Source organism: Pleuronectes platessa, chromosome 8 (assembly GCF_947347685.1).
Source record: "Pleuronectes platessa chromosome 8, fPlePla1.1, whole genome shotgun sequence".
Taxonomy (NCBI): Eukaryota; Metazoa; Chordata; class Actinopteri; order Pleuronectiformes; family Pleuronectidae; genus Pleuronectes; species Pleuronectes platessa.
In genome coordinates, this window is record NC_070633.1 from 8,814,915 (window position 1) to 8,836,608 (window position 21,694).

The following is a 21,694-nucleotide window of genomic DNA, read 5'->3' on the forward strand; positions in this document are numbered from 1 at the left end:
TGTTGTCTTTGTGTTTGCACGTTAAATATGAGTAGGATTGTTGTTTCAGTGAGGACAGCCAGTGTTCGAGGTGAGGTAGTGACTGAAATAATATTTAGTGACAGATCAGAAAGCCAGATTTGTTAAGTAGCCTGTCAAAAAAGAAGTCTAAACAAACCTTTCAGCTTCATATATAATTATATGTGTGTATTTTACCGTTCAACCCTCTGTCAAAATCTTGTTGGATAAGACAATTGTTTCTGGTATTTTGAACCTGCCTAAAGGATTCGTTTTTTTTCTACTCTTTTCCTCATTTCTCTTTCTGTACGTGCAATGTGAGTCATTTTCACACGATGCAGTGGCAGTAGTTACCCTGTTATTTCCCTGTTCAAGCTACGTGACTACTCTAATCACACTGCGGGAAAAGAGCAAAACGCTCTTTGCGGTTCCAAAAACGACTTGTTAGCGATACTCATTAAAAACCAGTGGGTTTCCTTGGTGCCAGGCCGTGTGTTGGCCGCAGTGGGAGATGCTAACAAGCTTTTTTTCCTTTGTGTTTCCAGTCATCTGGAGTCAGAGCGCAGCGTCCTGAAGAGGAGAGAGTGGGAGAGGAGGAATCAGGAGGTCCAACAGGATGAAGACCTGTTCTCAACTGGATTCAACCTGTTTGGAGAACCTTATAAAGTAAGTTGATTCATGTTTAAGAATTTAGGTTTAATAATTTGATACAAGTTATTTAATAGTTCTTTCTAGGAGTAAGATGAGGAGATTAATAGCACTCCTGTGTCATTGTATGATTTGGAGTCCATTAGTCATGATATAGTTCCAGCAAGTAACTCCACCTAAAACCAGAGTCTTTTTTGTACAGATCTTATAATCATATAAATGGAGGTTATATTGTGTTTAGATACATGGATTAAGTTAATGTGATGACTTAAGGCTGATTCATGCTTCTGCGTCGAAGCTACGCGTTAGGTACGCACTTAGCCTAAGAACTGGATGGAGTACTTATAGTTGTGTGTAGGTTTGTGTGAGTTGCACTAACACTAACATTACACTAACAAAATGCTAGTGGCAAGAGAGTTTCTAAGCTGGTGTTGAGTTTCTTCCTGTTTCCGGTCCTCTTATTTACGAATTCTCTGGCGTCCCAGTTTACTTCAGGTGGTTTTACTAAACGGATCGTGTTGGAGTTAGAGCTGTTGTTGAAGAGAAAAAAAAATTATCAAAGAAAACCGGTAAAAGAAAGACGTTGTCCCTGTTCTTCTCAATTCAAAAAATGGCGGCAGGTCTGAGATGTGATGCTACCAAGCAAACCAATCACATGCAGCTCTTGCGGTCTGGGCTATAGTTACATTTTTGTGGATATGGACTTCAGTGTACGACGTAAGGTATACGTCTATGCTTGGGTTGGCTGGAGCTTCGACACATAAGCATGAATTGGCTTTAACACCTATGTTTACCTGCTATTTCATGTCCAAATGATTCTATAATGTAGCTTTGCGGAAGCCATGATAAGCAGTCTTCCTTTGCTTTCATCCTAACTCTGAACTCCAACTTGGTATGTGACAGTGCTATTATCGTCCAACAGTTTAATTTCAAAGTAAAAGGTGAACCATTTCTCTGTTTAAATTGAAGGACTGAATCACAAGCTATCAGAAGCTGCAGAGAACGCGAGCCTTGCTGTGGTTCTTTACACTGATTCTTTATGCAAGCTGTTGTTTAGTGCGGCTTTCTCCACACACATTGCTGCTCAGGAGACAGCTTTATATTTCACTGTGAGGTTTTGATTGATCTGAGCAGGGGGAGAAGTGGACACAGTTACGTACCTGGCACCACGGTTCCATTCGGGCAAATGGAGTGAATTTACAACATCTTAATCAGGGAGGACGGACCGCTCTCCTCTAACTCAGCCTCACTTTGTGATTTAGGCTCATGTGAAACTATTTAGCCTCATGAAAGCAATCAATTTAAAAGGACTGTTATTGCCAGCCGACAAACATTTCTGCGTTATATATTTACTTGAAGGCTGTTTTTGTGGCTGATAATGCTGATGATGGCTTATGGCTCATTATAGCCTCTTGATATCCTTTTCTTCCCTCATGTTCTCCCTCTGAGACCAACACTGTATCATCCTCCTGCATCAGGTCCTGCTCCGCTCTGATCTGAGGCACTTGAGATGCCATCACTTTGTTTCTGCTTTAGCTGAAAGGGAACTAGCCATGCATAAAGTCCACGGCCCCTGTGTATAAAATTGATTTTGGTTTGTTAACTCTCATTTGCTACCGCCAGGCACTTCAACACTCGGTTATGCCGCCAAGTGTATCGACCTTGGGACAGGCTGGCTTTGGATCTTGGCAGAGTGTGTTTAACTGCTGCTGTGTCTGAAGGCAGAGGACACGACGGCTTCTCACTAAGACACTGCTCCAGGTCCAGGGGGCCGTGGCAGCACATGAGAGGTTGTTCTGATAATGAATCTAATCCTGTGTGCCGCCATACTCCAGATAATTGTTTCTAACTAATTAAGGGTGCTGAGGTGAGGTCAGAATTTGTGTGTGACTGTGTGTGTGTGTGTGTGTAAGAGAGAGAGAGGAGCTGGCATGCAGGGATGTTGGCTAGACTGTGTTTAGGTTGATATTTCAGAAATCTCTGTTGATATTTAAATGATGTTTGAGAGGATTATGAATTCAGGTTTCTGATTGAAGATTAGATTTGTTATCCTGTAACAAAATATCAGTGGTAAGAAAGTACATAAAAAACACAAATGCCTGCAAAGGTTTTAGTGTGCAGTTACACCCCCAAGAGTCTTATAAAGAGTTACTTACTTACGACAGTTACGCCTCTTTTCCTCACAGTTTTATGTCAATAATTCCATTTCACATACAGACTACACCCCCTAGGGTCCAATACATGAAAATGCCATGCCTTTATGGATGGATTGCAACGTCACTGCAGCCATTAGAGCTAATTTTGTCGGTTTGTCAATGCCCAGTTTCGTGGAATATTAATTTGGAGCAAAATTGGGACAGAGCTGCTGCTAGAATATTGCTGAAAAAAGCACAATATTTACCCAATTATATTAATATATGTATTAATATTCAAATAAATGCATGTATAGGAATGTATATGGCTTTCCTACAAATTTTATTTCAGATTTATTTATTTATTTTAACAAAATGACAATATAGAAAGTCATTATGTGTTAAACTGCCTGAAAATTGTATATTTAATTATACAATAATACAGTTTGACTATAAATACAACTGACTTTTAGTTATTTATTCTTTTTTGCTAACTTCCTGTGGCACAAACTCTATTTGCTCTGTTCGAAATCCACATCCAAAGTAAAAAATAATAAGAAAAATACTGGAGCTGGGTTCGGAGATCACGTAGGTCCTCCGGTCGACTCACACAGACACAAAGCTATGTGGAAATGTGGCTCTACTAAATTTATAGTGTAAGCTCATTTCATGTCATCGTACACAGTTAGAGTTGTGATAAGTTAGCAGTGAAGAAACCTTCAGAAATAATTCAAGACAGACCTCACCTCTGACAGTTGTTGCAAAAAATAAATTAAAAAATAATAATAATAATAATGATGATATTCATGAAGAATGAAGACAAAAAAATGGCAACATATTGAAGCTGAGTTTTGTTAAAACGCTTTAATCAACATTAGACATATCTGTAAAACTCAATGATTATGTTCAACTTCTATGTATCTGGTGCCAGCATTTGCACAGCTTGAAAATAAATCGCAGGGTCCAGAATTGTCCAGTATTAATGTACGTCCCATGGGTGCTGCACTCATTAATACATCATACCGTCATTTGACTAGCATGCCGCTGTGCACAAGATTTATACATCTCTCATTAATTACACCCATTAACTTAACAGGGGAACTATAATTGAAGGTAAAAATACGTCAGCAAAAAATGTAAAGCAGTGAAATATTCTGTAAGTGACTGCATCGTTCACAGGGGATAACCCGTTGAGCTGTTATATATTCCAGCTCTTTGTTTCCTCGCAGCTAATGTTCTGCCTCCATCGAGTTTATCTCACGCTTCTGCTAAACTTGAAAAACGGCTCTAGCACACATAGCTACTTTCTACTGCTGATTTATTTGCCACAGTAACATTTTCATATTTTTTCTTACGGTGTCACTGTGCTTCACACAATGCGGTGGAATTAGCAGGGCCCCTGCACCCTTTCCACACGTTCCCTGTGTCTAAGTGCTGAGTGAACCTTACAGATCTATATCAGCCCTCTCTCTTTATAGGATTTATAGAACTTGAATCGTTCATGCTATCCTTACTCTTTATTTTTTCTTCCACTTGTCTCTGTTCTCTCTCTCTCCCTCTACCTGTGTGCTCTATATATCAGTTGTCTGCCACTCTAAGTCTGTCTTTCTGTCTCCCTCTACAGTGTTCATTTTCTCTGTCAGCTATTAGCTTATCCCTCTTCTAATCCTGTTAAAGAGCGTTATGCTGTTAGCTGCTATTTGGGTATGATCTATTTACACACACACGCACACGCACACACACACACACACACACACACACACACACACACACACACACACACACACACACACACAGGTATTCATCCTCTCCTCTGTTTTCCATTTTGCCTCTCTGTAAATGTGTTTTCTGTTCCTCTTCAGCCACCAGATCTTTTATTCATGAGCCTGAGATGGAGAAGAGATGGGCTAATTTATTCACAGCTAACTTTGGCTTGCCATGGTGTGTAGTGTGTGTGAGTGTGTGTGTGTCACACAGAAATTCCATTTGTTAAGATTATTTGAATGCAGTTCTCTGGTTTCTTGTATGACTCTTTTGTAAAAAAGTCTTGATTCTTTGCACTGTTTCATTTTATGTTATTTTCGTGGTTTTCAGCCATACTGAAGGATACTGTCAAGTGAGGACACACATGGTAGAAAAGATGGATGCTGCTTTCAGTCACATAGAGTTGATGTTTTCACAACCATGGGGGCAGATAATGTTCAGTCTGTGTTCTTAGTCCTGTGCAAATCCACCTTGGCAAAAAAAAGTCTACCACAAATTACTTATTTCATCAAATCTGTCTCTCCAGGCTTATATTCTTCCTCCTCCAGGCTAGGAAGTGTGCAGGTTGCAGTGGGAATTATTAGTAACCGGTCTAACAGCACATTAGGTGGCAAATTTAGGAGTCTCATCTGGTTATCGATTTTGCCGGTTGTTAAAAACTGCGCTTGAGAGATAAAGCTGAAGTAATGTCTCAGCCACTAGATAATCCTGGGTATTTGGTCCATAAATTTGAGTGAAACACAACTCGACATTATCCTGCACCAATGCGCTGAATGTAACGTATATGTGGGAACTTAGATCCCTTAAGTCACACAAGGTCCCTAAGGAATTCCAGTCCAATGATAGTGGGGCTGTTGTGCTGAAACAATAAGCCTATTTATGATTTCCAGCAACTATGTTGATTATCAAATAAATAAGAAATATATAAACTAATACTGCTCTAGGATGTGGATCCATGTTGTTCAACAGTTGCTCATTAATAGGTGGTCGATCCAACACTGTTGTTCAGACTGAATGTTTATTATCTGTTTGATGGATTGCTGTGAAATCTGGTGCAGAAACTCATGGTGTGTACAGGAGGGATCACTCTGTCACTTCATCAATCCCCTCACTTTTCTTAGAGCGCCATCATTAGGCCAAATTTAAATGTGTCCATTACTCTGATGTATGACCAATCATAATAGACTGTAAATAAAGATGGACGATATGACGGCTTCTTAAAAGTAAAGCCAAAGCACTTTTGGCTTCATGGATAGTTGGAGAAGGTGGAGACACATTGTCAATCTTTATATAAAAGTCAATGCCAAATAACTAAAACTGATATTCTCATCAGCCTCAGCTGTATTTAGTGTTTATTGCTGATTATGTTAGCATGCTAATTTATGCTAAACTAAGATGATAAAAAATGGTAAATCAGCTGAACAGCTCCTTATTGTTTCCCCTAAGATTGTGTAACTTTTATTGAAAGCAAAACAAGTGACAGAATTCCCTCCTCACCAACGAAACATCTCCATAGATCTCTACCTGTTACTAGAGTATGTTTTAGTGATTCACAGAAACTCACATGGACAAACAGACACAAGATCCGACTCAAGAATAAAGGATACATTGATCAATTTCATTCTACAAGTGAACAGGATGTTTTTCCCCCTCTCTGATTACACTGGAACTGAATGTAGTCCACCCTGACAGCCTCACATACATCTGCATGATTGGTGTCAAGTTCTGCTTCAGTCAGTGTTGGGATTATTCATCATTATTACATAAAACTCCCCTACTCTCTATGAACATACATTCATTATTCATGAATTCATTAACCTCTCCAAATTTCACTCTGTCTAGAAAATTAGACCAAGGTTCGTCCTCACTCCTTACGTTTCAACCTCTAAACCTAATGAGGCTGTATTTTACACTATCACTTCACGTTAGCACATTAGCAGACTGCCCGCTGTCAACTACTCTGCCTTTATGGTCAAGAAAGTCTGTTGAATCTATTGAACAATCCACTACAGAAATATAGAATAAAGATCAGTGTACTTTTAAGACATTCTGAACAGACACACAAAAGTTCCAGTCCCCATTAGTACATGCTGAACTGCAATATTTGTAGTTATAAATAGAACCTTAGACCCTAATTCTGTTTTCCCGATTAACTGAGACAAAATGGAATATCTCTTCTCCAACTCTTGTGACCAGTAATTCTTTCCACCTAACAATATAATTACAGTTTTCAGCTTTTATCAGTACCAGTCTGCAGTGCCAGACATACACTTCTGTTTGTGTAGAGACAACTTTTCTATGGTATTTCAAGCCAACAACTAACAATTATCAACTTTTATCAAATGAAGAGTCTGATGTGTGCTGTTGTAGATCTAACGGACGTAATGCTTTAATTATTAGCTTTAGCTACAGGATCTGCTGCCTCAGTTACAGACAAGTTTAACAGATGAGGTGCGATATTTTTAGAATTTGTCATTGTCGTAGCATCTGTTAATGATATTGAAGGGTTTCATATCTTATTGAAACAGAGATTTTCCAGCCTTTTTCTTTCTATGAATTTATTTTTTACTTACTTTTTTAATTTTCCATTTTCATTTCAGAGTAGGAAATCAATGAAGATGAAGGAAGAGAGCTTCTTGGGTTTTCCAGTCTTCATCGTTTGTTCATAATTCATTATGGAATGTCACAGTTAAATTATAGGCTATATAATTCACACTTCCCCATGACTAATAGGTGCAACGCAGTTTGTTGCATGGGTATAAAGGAAATGTCACATAATGGGATAAAAATCTTTTTACACACTTTTTTCCTCTTCTTTCATGGCTTTTTACAAGAATCTGGATCCAGACGTAGATCGGCTGAAACCCTTGCTGATTGACCTTGTCCTTTCAGAAATGCCAAATGATCAAATCATATAGTTGCATCATTAAAACAGCTGTCACCTACTAACACAGAAGATACTCGTGAGCTATTCTGAGGAACATTTCAGCATTACTAAGTAGAGGCGGAAGGTGTTCCGCCGCCATACATCAGTGAGGCCCTCACTGTCCTCCAAGCAGTGATTGCTTGAGAATCAGGGGTCAGGCTAATAATGATTCCTGCTCCATTAATTTTACTGCTCCAGCCTGGACCGGACCCTCTTAAGGGGGGCATGTGTTTAATTAATCATCTCGCCCTGATGGCTGGTCAGTGGTCACCCTATCCGTCTCTCACAGTTTCTCTCCGGATGAATAAAGAGGGCTTTTCATTCAGTGTGGAAAAATGGTCAAATGGAAGTCTTGATTAATAGTCAGTTCTCTTTCTAACACTTCCGTCTTTTTGTCCTCCCCTTTATTCTCTCAGACTAACAAAGGTGATGCATTGGCCAGCCGCGTCCAGAACACGCTGGGCTCCTACGAAGAAATGAAAGACCTGTTAACCAGCCATTCCAACCAGAGCCACTTGGTGGGTATCCCCAAAAACAGCAGTATGAACAACAACCTGCAAACCCCGACCACTTCAGCGACAGAAAGACCCACCATGGACTCTCAGCTTTTCAATGAAACTTTAAGAGGAGGAGTAGGTGGTGGAGGAGGAGGAGGAGTAGAGGCTGGTGGGGATAAAAGGATGGGGAACTCAACTTCTTCATCTTTAACCTCCATGCAACCTCCTGCTACGACCACGTCATCATCAAGCACATCAACAAACCCACATCAGAATTCAAAGAAGTCCCGAAACTCCATGGACTGGTCTAGGGGAGGCCACGGACAGAGCTCCCAAGGAACAGGCCTTGTTTTGGGGTTAGGACATAGTGGCCAGGGTCAGGCTACAGGATCCACCGGTGGCAGAGGAAAAATATCTTTATTAGAAGAACAACAAATGCAAAGACACGAAGAACTGTTCAGCTCACTAAAAGATGAACTAGGTCTGAAAGGGGATTCAAGCCCTTGTTCTTCCTCATCGTCTTCTTCATCCTCTTCATCTTCTTCGAGAAGGCACTCTTCCCACCCAGCCAAAGCCCTTCCTCTCCCAGGTAAATCTTACACAATGAGTTCTTTAAGGTAGAGACAAATGACTAATTGGGAATTATCCTTTCTTGCTTTCATTATGAGAGTGGCTTTAGAAGAAAGACTCAATCTATGTGTCTTTTCCTTTGCTTCCTGTCTTCATCCTTATGAAAGCATTGCAGTTGTGCAATGTGTTATTCACCTATCAACTTTCCCAAAAAATGGTTACCCATGTTCTTAGGACCTGTCCCAATTCCCTATGAAGTGACCGTAGCTGGGAGTGTTCCCCTCCAATCCGAGCCCCAGTGGACTCCATGTTGACTTGCTTTGTCCGTTCGTAAATCCTTCAGGAACTTCCTTCTACCTTGAAGGGGTGTTTGACGCTCTAGATGGCCACTTCCCCTACATCATATCGAAAAATGGGACAACACTACCCCTTCACGGCCACATGCAAAACAAAAGGGTAGAGCCAAGTAGTAGGGCTATGGGGTGAATTAGGACAGGCCATTGGTCTTGTAGTCACATTATTTAAAAATGAGCTAGTGTTAGATTTTTTATGTATTTGGTGCCTTAAACCAGTTACCAAAGAAGGGTTCATACTTCCTTGAGGCAATTGTGTATTAGAGATTTAAAGGTCAATATTAGCAGAATAAAATGTATTTAAGTAGAACATTTTTGAGAATAAAGTTGTTATAGAGATGAAAGACATAATATTACAAGAAACAAGTAGTAAGTTTCATGAAAATATTAGAAAACCAATTCTTAGAAAACCTTCAGCAGAGAGTTCCTGTGCTCGTCAAAATTCCACTTAATTTAAAATCAGTGTGAAACTCTGAAATCCCGCAGATGGTTTATTTATCACCAAAGTTAGCCTTGCAGTTTGGTTCTGTCTACAGAATACACACGATTTTGGCTTTATTTTCATAAAATGCTCATCTTTTTTTCTTGTAATTTTATGACTTTTTCTAACATATTATTCTTTATTCTCGAAGTCTCTTATTTGAATTCCCTTTCATGTCATCCATAGAAGATGTTTTTTATCACGTGATTCTCACAGTCAGAGATTTGCAGTGTTGGCACCTTAAAATGAAAACTAAGCTGCCATGAACATTTGTTCCCTCTCAGTTGTTCATGATCATGGTCTTAATGAGTGTTGACTAAGCTAATGGGATGCTGATCATATTAGGCAAACAGACAATGACAGAGGTTTTGTATCTTTTCGTGTCATTCTTGTGTGAATGAGAATGTAAATACATGCATTTCCCGAAATGAGTGCCATTAAGTGGTGAGTACATCAGAATGTGGTTGATTAAACAGAAATGTAACTTCTTACAATTTGATATTTGTGGAAAAACAGACTGACGGCTTTTGGAAGGGATTTCTGTAAATTAGCATCTGCTTATGATGATAACCACATCTCGCAGTTGATTTCTAAACCACCCAGCAACCCATAATTTGTTATGTTTGTGATTGGCTCCATCCATCTGCGAGAGGGATTTTTCTGGCATCCAACCTTCATTAGATTTTGACAGCACAGAGCAGAGCAATGTTCTGCTTGAGCAGGTGTTGCATTGCTGAATTTTGACTTTTCCCTTTTTGGTTTTCTTCTCTTTCCCTTCTCTCTCACAGATGGTGGCAATTTTCGATCTTCCACCATGGACGGTGGCCACTTTAAGTCTTCCACTAACACAGAAGCCGGGGGACATTTTAAATCCTCCCCATTTGAAAATGAAACAGGTTCTCACTTCTCGATGTCCTCGTCCCCGCTGGCTTCCACATCGGTTGTGACGACCCCCACTCCTGGTCTGACCACTCCCACATCCGGACTAACTACCCCCACCTTCCCTCCTGGTAGCCTATCAGGGAAGCCGGTCGCAGTTCAGCAGAAGCCCACAGCGTACGTTCGACCAATGGACGGCCAGGACCAGGCGCCTAGTGACTCTCCCCAGCTTAAACCCCCTCTAGTGGCCACGGAAGGATTTAACAGCAGTCAGGCTTACGGAGGAAACTCTGGAAATGTGAAGAGTAAACTGCCAAAACTGACTCTGAGCCACACAGGGGAGGTAAGAGAACATCCATTGTTATGTAGTAACACTATGCATATAGTTGTAATGAATGCAGTTTTCTCTGATCAGAATTTCACCCAAATATTAGTGGTTATTACGATATGAGAAGTAATAGGCGTCATATAATTTAGCACTCAATACCAAATCGTATTAAGTTAGTTTTTTTCCAAGTAAGTCTGAATAATTTTAATTTGTTTTATTTCACAGTTCAATTTTATGATAATAATACTTACAAAATATTTAAACGCTTTGTAGAGCATGGTAGCTAACAGGAACTTAACATTTTTTAATTTATTAATAGTTCCAAAGTTGTTTCAGATGTTTAGATCTCACAAACAGTAATTTGGAAAATTTGCTCATTTGTTCTTTTCGAAGAGTAAAATAAGAAAATAAATATGGAAATCATGAATCATCTGAAAGAAATTATATTTCAATCAAACTTTAATCATATAGCACCTTTCAAACATGTTAGGTCTACACAATGGACTGATGAGCCATGAATAAGACAAAACATATAAAAATGCTGTTTTACTAAAAGTATAAACCTGAGTAGCACTCAATGGAGTTCCCATCCCCACCAAGGCCTAACATGCCCCTTATGAAACCACACTAAGTATTTTTAGTGTTATTGTTATAGTCATTATATTCATCAACATCTATCATTTGTTCCCTGAGAAATTTTGTTGTAATGTAAACTAAAAAAGGGAGAGGGGCTGAAGGAAAAATTTAAAAATCCCTAAATAAATAAATATAAAACATATATTACTAATATTAAAGGGGAATTTGATAAAATTCATAATATGCAATTAAATAAACCCTTTAAACCAGGCTTTGTCAAACCCTAGGCTTCATCTGTGGTAACTTTCAATACGATGCACATTTAGCCACATTACCCCAATCAGTGATGTCACAACACAATTATAGAAATATGTAATTTGGTACAAAGACAGCGTTCAGAGACATTTTATTATTTTTGTAATTTTATCAGATATCGATTTCCATAAGAAATCATGTCGTAGAAAAACACAAACAGGAATTGCGATAAACCAAAAACGTTGAATGTGAGACTGGTTGAGGAGGTTACCACTGTGACTAGTGATGTTTGGATTTTTCAGAACCACAGGTCTCTCTCCTCTTAGGAACACTGCTCATTATTTTGAAAAGTAAAAGTCAGTCATTAGTCACACGTTGCTGCAATTGTTACGTCAAATTAATATGACAGTAACTTTATTCCTCCACACATCTCTCTATCACTCTGTCTGACTCACTCGTTCAACTCTCTCACACTCTCTCGCTCTATCTCTCACTTACTTTCTTTTTAAAAACAGAAAGAAGCACCAGGCTTGATGATGTGTGGGTTTGTATGTGTGTATGTGTGTGTGTGTGTGTGCGTGTATGTGTGTGTGTGCTTGCGCTATGTGAAACTAGTTGACAGGCGAGTAGTCATCCATATCGAGCAAGCCAGCTGTTCCTGTGCTTTGATAGAGCTGGTTCGTGTGTGTTTGTGTGTATATGTGTGTGTGTGTAGCTATCCAAATGAGCCTGAGATGGAGCTTTGAGCATATGGCACTGAAAAGGAGAAAGCCAGGGAGACGGGGGAGAGAGGGAAGGAATTAAAATTTACTTTACTTTCAGCACTTTCTTATGGAGGGCGAGAACATTCGTGGCCACGAGTGGTTTCTTTCTCTTTGTTTCACCCACATATCCAAAGAATCCATTATCGCCTGCTTACTTTTTAGTTTTCATTCCTCTCATATTTATTCTGGTGAAATTTTTTGGGGAAGGAGACGTAAACTCAATACAGACTGGGAGACCGATGGTTGGGAATAGATTTGGGCGGCAGCGGCAAGAAGAAGGAGGGATAGAGGAAGACAATGACTGACTGATTACAGTACCTTATCATCGCTGTATTTGTTCTGGTTAGGTGAGTTATTGGATGTGTTCTGCAGCTTAAACAGCAAATAGCAGCCAATCAGAGGATTGAACCAAGCAGCAAATGAGAGAAATACAGAATCCTGCAGTACATTTTTGTATGCCAGAAAATGTGTCCACATTTCCCTCTTCGATTAGAGAGAGTTTAGCAACACAAGGTAGCAACAGCGATGGTCCTAATGCGTCACTTAAATGCAAAACCAATAAAAGTAATTTGTGTGGAGTGAATCAACATGATGGATTTACCCTGTTACTGGTTCCAGATTGGTTCAGGTGCCATGAATGGGTATAAATACTCAATATTTGGCTCACATGTCCGTTGTTGAGCCATCAGTGATTCTGTTTGTGTGTGTGTGTGTGTGGTTGTGCTTACCGGCCTTGGTGTGTGTGTGTCTGTGGTTGTGCTTACCGGCCTTGGTGGTGTGTGTGTGTCTATGTGTGTGTGACTGTGCAATAAGTCTCTAACTGCTGTGGAAGCTTTCTGTTAGCATTATAGAGTTATTGATTAGTCCCCTTTAAACCCCTGTGTATGTGTGTGTGTGTGTGCGTGTGTTTGTGTGTGCGTGTGTGTGTGTGTGTGTGTGTGTTTGTATAGGGGTAGATTTAAGACTACTGTAACTGTAAGGAAAAGATCAATAGTGTTATCTCTCTCTCTGTCTCTACTTCTCTGCCTCTCTCACATAAACACAGGCACATACATGCAAACACACACAGACACACACATATATAAATGTAGTTGTTGTCGGCAGCTCAAACTGAGGTAACACATGATCGTACTTTAGATGGATCCAACAGGAGTATTCTGATGTTTTGCTTTTACTGTTCTATTTTCATTACAAGTACAAACGATGAAGCCAACGACAACAACGATACCTGCTGTGTGAACTACATCCATCTAAAAGTCATGTAAAAAAAACACTTGAAAAATAAAGTTTACAAGCTGCCGCAACCTTACACTTAGAGCGCTAAAAATCGTAGGTTTTAGTTTGTGCCTTTATAACATCAATTATTCTTGACTACATCAATTTATTTGGGGTTTAATTGTCAAAAACTCAGAATTTGTGACCAACAGCACAAGAACCAACATTAAAATACTCAGAATTTTTCTAAACATCAGACATGACTTCTGTCTCTAATCAAGGTATCGAATTCATATCCGTCCTGAGAAATCTGGAGAAAAAAACAAAATCTCAATTGTAAAATAACCAAGACGGCTCAAACTTTGTCGCGTTGTCCTCATATTTGACCCCTTCACTTTTGGTTAGTAGCTGATTTAAAACCGGCTGTGGTGGTCTCTAAGGCAGAATGAACTACTATTTCGGTCCATTGAGGGACAGTGGAACAAGCTGTGAACAAAATGTCTAAATATTGTCACTCTGTAAGATTAATGTGTTTGCAAATGAATGATAAGGGAACTGCCACGGATTTGACAGTAAAGTCGTGAGCTGTCAAATCAAAACAATGAGCTAAGATAGGCTAAACAGATAAGAGCTGAGGAGACAATTATTGCAATGAGCTTATTGCAATGAGCAAACTATTCAGAAGAGTTGTTTGATTGATTGGTGCAGATTCAATACGTGTGTTCTTCTATCAACATAAAGTCCATTATATAGATTTTTAAATCACAAAACATATACAAAATTCCTTTTAAAGAATCCCCATGAACTCAAAAGGATCTTAAAATATGCTATTGTCACTTTTTAACAGGTAGACACTTTTTTTTTCTTTTTCTCAAAGTGGAAAAACTAGCAAGAGGACACAGAAAATATTTAACTTTATGAAAACACTTGCTTCACGAGGTCAGGCTGTCTCTACGCCTTTAGTGACATTCAATTACTTTGAGTTTCCACTGCAGTCCCCTTCAGGTAAGCAACACTCAAGTCAAGTGGATATACAATTGTATTTGTGAGACGCCAAGAGCGAGGTTGCAAGAAGGTAAACATGGAGGGGACAGGTGACATTTCCAACAGCACTGTGACAAGTTTCATTTACATGTAGTTCAAAGTAGAGAGTTGATGTAATTTCACAGCGATTTGACGGCCCACTGCGGCGTTTCCATCAGGCGGGTGTAGAAGTGCACACAGTGCCTCACCACTAATGTAGCGGTAAATAAGAAGCAGGGCAGACTAAGACCTCCAGTCAGTAATCACCGTGATGCCAGCACCAGCCAAATCAATTCCGCTCTCAGAGAAAGCTTTCATTTACGCCTTTTTGCATGAAAAGATTCTGCCTTTAGAGAATACAGTAACTTGATCGAGGGAATGTGAGGAAACACCGTGGGGTCCAAAAGTCTGACGCCACGTTCCAATGGGAGATCACTGAGCCGGAACATGCTGCTGAGCAGGTTATGTAGGAACAGTTGGACAGGATGTGGACATGCACATGTACTTAAAGACATTTTTTAGTTTCCACATGCAGAAATGTTATGACAGGATACAACATTATTTATAGTTATTGATACATTTTATCAAAACAAAATATGATTTATTTTGTTTAATTTGGCAATACTACACATCACAGCACAATTTACTAAACATACAGATAACGATTTCCTCATGTAGTTAGGGGAGGGTTCATTTTGAGGAAGTTATCTCTCTTTTAAAAATATCTTCAATAAAATGATACATTTAGGAAAAATGACAATTTAATTCTAGCTACATTTGGTTCTGAAATATATAAATCTGGCATTTGTGATACGGAGGCTGAAGCAGCTCTGTCTACACAGTGTATTCAGCAGCTCCTGTTAGTTAGGGATCCCACAGTGTGGACATTTTCTCACTGGGTGATAAAACCCTGAAGCCTTAAACATTGTTGTTACTGATTACACTGAACAATTGACAAGAGATACTCAGTGTCTGTAGAACGCTTACTCTGGTCTAAAATCTTGTGGTGCACTTGAAGGTGTGTGCAGTGTTTCCAATAATAAACGCAGTCTGTGGCGGTCTGCCTCTCCTATAAAATATCTCTAACTTAGTAAAATTATCCTCTTCTGCCAAGTTTTCTCTCATCACGTGATTAGACTCTTTTACCCTGTGATGGGGCTCTGCTCCAGTTTCACATTTAGTTTTGATAACTAGTATTTGACAAATACATTATTATTTGATGAACTGCCACTACAGCTGATACATCATTTTTACCAATAGGTTTTATGTTTGAAAGAAAATAAACATTCAGGTGGGCAACTTATATGCCTGAAAGCCTAATATTAGCCAAAACAACATTTGTCTGGTGATAATGTGTAAATGTTAAGTCCTGGTGCTTCCGAACACATCAAGCAATAATGCCCTAAAATAATATGAACTTATTAATAGGCACAATGGAAAAAGAGAGAAGCCCTGTAACAAGCCCTGTAAGGAACCAGCTCTGAGTGATGATCACTGCAGTCACAGTGAAGTGGTCCTGTTGGTCTGTTCATACAGCGATGAAGGACTGGGATCAGACTGCATCAGAAGACAAGGGTGGGAAATAACAGGCAGATAAATGTAAATATATTTTACTGTGCCAGTGAAGCCTCTTTGATTTGAAGCGAGGAGTGGAAGGAAACACTTGAGAGAAAAGCAGCATAGTAAATAAATGAGAAAACATGTTTTTACTAACTGACTGAAATTCAGTCGCAGTGGCTGCCTCAGTGAAATATCTAAATTACCATGAGGTATATCCACGGAACGCTGCTCACTGTTTGTTTGTTTTCCAGCGAGCTGTGGATTCACAGCCTCAGAATGATTTACTTTATACTTTAAGTCAACAAATGCTTAAGGAAGCTTCTCCCTGTTTGCACATTCATTACAGTGCAGATGGATAGTCAGGCAGACACAGGGGTAAGAGTGGACAAATGTGCGGAGAAGGGTGTGTGTAAAATTAGTCCCCAGAAAAACCTTCTCTCAGGAAATAAAGGCGAGGCCAGAGAACGTGACGAGGGAAATTGGGATAAAATATTTTCACACTTCCAGCAGAAGTAGAAGAACATCATTTGGAGTCTGTCAATGCAGCAAACAGCTGGCTTCATTTGCATAATACCCATCAGACCTCACTCTCCCTCAGGCAGCCTGTCAACTCACGACCGTAAAAGGCGTACACGAATATATACACATACACAACACTCCCATTCACTACCACAGTACCTATATATTTATAGGCACAGCATCTGTGTGCCTTCTAGAAAGTAGTGCCGCTGTGTGTGCAGCCTCTCTGTGACTCAGTGAAAGCTTTTCAGCACTTACATTTATTTGATTTTCATAAAGCTAATTGCCTCTGCGGAGAGAGGGAGATGAAATGATTTAGCTTTTATGCTGATAATAAAATGATCATAAAATCATCTTCTAGAAACAAAGAATACAGTCTGATGAATCAAACTACTCCGAGTGGCTGCAGTGAGACAGAGAAGAGGGGGCCTGGGAGAAATATACTTAAAGCCAAATGGCATAGGGGCGGTCTCCCGTCAGCAAGTGGCTTCTGGGGTGTCATCACAGCAATGGCTGCCCTGTGATAAGACAGATCAAAGAGGAGAGAGGGCAGCAGCGTGGGCTTGTCTCTGTGGGTTTTAAAGCTCAATATTTTAACACTTAGATCATCCCTGTCAGTTGTGTTACGAGATAATCAGGCGATGGCGTGTGCTCTGTGTTAACGAGCCCTTGTGAATGAGTTCAATAACAAAGCTGTGATGTGCAGTCATGTAATGTGACAATGTACAAGCAGCAAGAAACTGAAGAGCATTTCAGCATCAGCGGGAACGGTGCTAAGTGCTGACAGAGTCAAAAGTTCACGGCCACATTTCTCTTTACATTTCACATATTGCTTTTCCCCAAGAGAGTACATGCACATGCAAACACACACACACACACACACACACACACACACACACACACACACACACACACACACACACACTTTATGATTGCGTTTGCCACAGCAGTTAGCGCTTTAGAGTTGCTGTTTATAGCAGACATAATATGATTTCAGATTTGCTGTTTACCCTCAGGATTAACATTATAGCTGTGTTTACTGGATTAGCTGCAGCGATCAGCATTGATCTCTGATCACCATGAGAGGTTGATACTGTGTATTATCTCTCCACAGAGTGGTGTCATCTCACTAATAACAAAATCCTCCTTTCACACCACCGGATTCAGACATTTCTTCAAAAGGCTAGGCAGATGAAAGTGCGCTTATTTAAAAAAATAAATAAATGAAAGATTCTGGCCACGGAGCGCCAGTGAATCCGAGGTCGGCGGTTCAAATCGGGGCAGAGCCGATAGCTCGACACACAGTGGCTCCCAGTGAACGCTGGCCGGGGGGTCGCAGCAGTCAATCCCTGCACTTTAACAGCAGCTTCCTCATCATGCGCTGAACTGATCTGGGGCTCGCTGAGCGGCAGCATGTAGCTAGTGTCATGGGCTGACACAGTCAAGACTCAAACTCATAGTTTAAAGGCTGAGGCTGTGACATTTAAATGAATATATAATAATGAAGGGCCATTGTGAAAGAAGTATTCAGATCGTTTTAAATAACACAGTGTATACAATATTCTATTAGCAAATTATCTGTTTGCAGAATGGCTCCTTCCAAAGACTTGTACCTGCACATACAGCATATTAATGACTTATTATTGACTTGAACATTTTAAATGTATATTTAACATTAACATTTTGTGTATAACTTCATAAAAAAATTCCGTTACATAGATAATTATAATGGCAGTTCCCAGTTGGATGATGGGGAAATGAGGGGGAGGATAATGTAGGCATCATTAAACTGAGGGTATAGCAGGTCAGAGTGGAGGGGAACATTTATATATACATAGTTTAAAGACACACACTCATATGTGAAAGAGTAATGTCTACTTTGTTATATTTGCATATATCTATAGTGACTATAGACAATCCTCCACACATACTTGAGTGTTATTAATATGTAGGCCATGATAAAAGCCATCAAGTCAGATATTCTATGTGGGCATAAAGAAAAATCATATTTTATGAAATTGTATAGTGGTGCAAATTTCCCCCAAAATTTGTGTTAATCAAATCATCAGAACCTATTGATATGCAGTGAATTTGATTTTATTGGGTTATATTTCGTGAAGAGAGACAATGTATGGCACTGAATTTCTGAAATATAATTCCAAAATATAATGAAATAAATGTATATGTGACATTACACATATTTTAGTGAAGTACAAGGATCTGCTGATTGAAAAAAACGTGCAGTACTTAAAATAAACCTACTTAGTTACTTGGTAATATTCCTGATTATGGGTAAACAGCTCAGGCTGAAACTCGTGTTGAGCAGCTGAATCTGCTGCAGCGTTTATATTTTGAATTGCTGCCACAGAAGATTGTTTCATGCTGTTTGTCTCACAGCTACGACACACAATTAGGCTTTGAGGAAAATTTAAATCTACATTCCTAATTTCCCCGTGCCCATTGTTCATGATACCCCGCCATGTCATCTCTTCTGATCTGGTGAGAACAGCTGGACCTGGATAACTTTTATTATTTCATGTGAACACATGATGCCAAATAAAGTGGTTTTAGTTGTCCCACTCTCTGTCTCTTTAAAAACATACATTATTAAAAGCTTTTATATTGTCCTGGTTGTAATTAGGCAGCTTTGCATGATTACTTACAGAAGTCAACGTTTGAGTTATAGATTTTTAAAAGAGGGATATCATTTTTTAAGCATCATCCCTCAATATTTTCAAATCACCTGTGATGTTGTCTTGAATATGTTGTTAATTAAAACTGACATGCTGCTCTGTTTTAATAATATTAACTCCCCAGATTGTAAGGGTGATACAACTTCCTTGTACTTATATAATAGTATATCAAATATAATAAATTATATTTTGAACAGTAAGAAACTGATCCAAACGGCTAATAAAATATCAGACGATTCCATAACAGCTTATGTCTGCTACCCATAAAAATATGGTTATAAAATTTTTTATTGCTGTTGGCATTACAGAGCAATACACAGAGAACCTGTGCTGTGGGCTCTTTAGTGTTATTCATTAGGTTCTGATACAGGCCAGTGGCTGTTCCTAACATCGTGGATGTGTTTCTCTCTCTCCCCTATCTCTCTCATTCTCTCTCTCCCTCTGTCTGTGTGTGTTTGAGAGAGAGGGATAGAGAGAGCGAGAGATTTGCATTTCGTGGCTATGCTCTGATTAGCAAACTGGCAACGCAGAGCTCAGCAGGGCATTTTTTATTAAAAGGCCTGACCACACACACACACACATGCACGCACACACACATACACACACACACACACACACACACACACACACACACACACACACACACACACACACACACACACACCCACACACACACACACCGATCATAGACAGCCCCCTCACAAATTTGTACTTCTATATTTATGAGGACACTTATTGACATAATGCATTCCCTAGCCCCCTACCTAAACCATCACAACTAAATAACTTACCCCAACCCACACCAAATTATAACCATGACCTCAAACCAAACAGCATCTAAGGTGTGTCAGAAAGTGAGGACCCACTAAAATGTCCTCACTTTACCCAAAGGTAGAAGCTTACATGAACAGTAGACAGATGTAAACACTCACACACTCGCACACACACACACACACACACACGCACACACGCACACACACACACACACACACACACAGTGGGAGTAGTGTTTTGATCTACCAGGGAGGGCCATTACAGACATTTTAAAATCCTATGAATATAAAAAAGAGAGAGAGGGAGCAGGATGGAAGTGAGTGGAGGGAGATGAGAAGATGAGAGAGATGGGCAAGAGTGCATCAGAGACAGGGAGAGAGAAAAGACGGAAGGAGGAGAGATATCACCGGAGAGGAAAGAGAGGGGAAAGCATATTTTCCTCATCTTTTTCTGTGCGCAACAGTTTATTATTTAGTTTTGTGGTAGAAGGGGTCCATCAGTGAGATCACATGGAAGATAGACGGTTAAATAGCTCCCTCGGTTTCACCCCAGGCCACTTGTTTTGCATTTTTCAGTTTGGTGTATCGTTTCTTGGTATCACAGGTGTGAAGGAGAGTTGAACCTCGGCATGCGCGGCACAAAGCCTGAGATTTATGGAAAAGGCTCGGTATCAATCAACATGAAGCGTGATTGGTTGATTGAACAAAAGGCCTCCCGCAATCAGAGCAAATGCATCGTCATTGTTAGTTTTGTAGGCAGCCGGCACCGTCCCTGTTGATTTAAATGGACATTAATATGGGAAGAAACAGACACTTACAAACCCAAACAACCATGACTGACGACTGACGAGACAAGTGCTATTGGGTCAGCAGGATAAATTATTAGACTGCAAGCATTCAATCCCCAGTTTAGAGAACACAGTGGTCATCCTTTAATTATTTTTAGGAGAGGAAAGCAAAGGAGAGAAGAGGAAGCGAGAGGAGAGGAGAGGAGGAGGAAGAGGCAGCTAATAGGGTGATTAAGGGGGAGGAGAACTGCTGTTGAGAAAAAGACTGTGTTGGATTATTTTCTCCTCTAGGAGCTTACAGGGAACCAGTCGGTGTTTTACACCTCAGCTCTTAACACCCTCCAAATCCCCCGATTTAGACTTAAACTGCATAGAGAGGGAAGAGAGAGGGAGGAGTGGAAGAAGGGAGGATTGCGGAGAGAGGGTAAGTGGGTGAAAGAAAGACAAGAGAGGAAAAGGAGGTAAGGAGATGGAGGGAAAGAATAACAGGGGTGGACAACAGGTGAGGAGTCCAAGGAGGAAAATCAGTTGAAGTGTTTATAGTGTTGAAGTTATCGCATGACGGTTTGTTAAGAAACAAAACTGAAGAAATACTCAAAGAAAAAAGCTTCACCTAAAACCAATTAGGTTAAAAGTCAACGCTCAGACTGAGAGTGTAATTTGTGTTTGCGAGCCACACGCTCGCTCACCTGTCGCCCTGTGAGTGTGTGTGCGGCGGTGTGTGGTGTGACATACTGCAGCGGAGCTTTTAGCTGCAGTGTAAACACACAGATCACCTGCAGGTCTCACCTCATTTCATAGCTCCATGGTTGTCAGCACCCGGGCCGAGGGCCAGCGCTGGCACCTGTGCTGCTGCTGGCTCACCTGTCCAGATGTAGACCAAGACATTGCAAAATGAAGTGTAGACAATTTATCAAGCTGGTTACCGCTCACAATACTGACGCTGATTTTCA

The 21,694-nt window shown here is 40.0% G+C and overlaps 1 protein-coding gene across 1 annotated transcript in view; it reads left to right on the forward strand.

Moving 5' to 3' along the window:
• The window catches only part of aff2 (AF4/FMR2 family, member 2), a 150,687-nt gene that overhangs the window by 43,109 nt on the left and 85,884 nt on the right, over positions 1–21,694 (forward strand). The window contains exons 2-4 of the mRNA XM_053428681.1: positions 543–663; positions 7,884–8,553; positions 10,157–10,590. Coding sequence (XP_053284656.1) covers positions 543–663; positions 7,884–8,553; positions 10,157–10,590 — 1,225 coding nt within the window. The remainder of the gene's footprint in view (positions 1–542; positions 664–7,883; positions 8,554–10,156; positions 10,591–21,694) is intronic.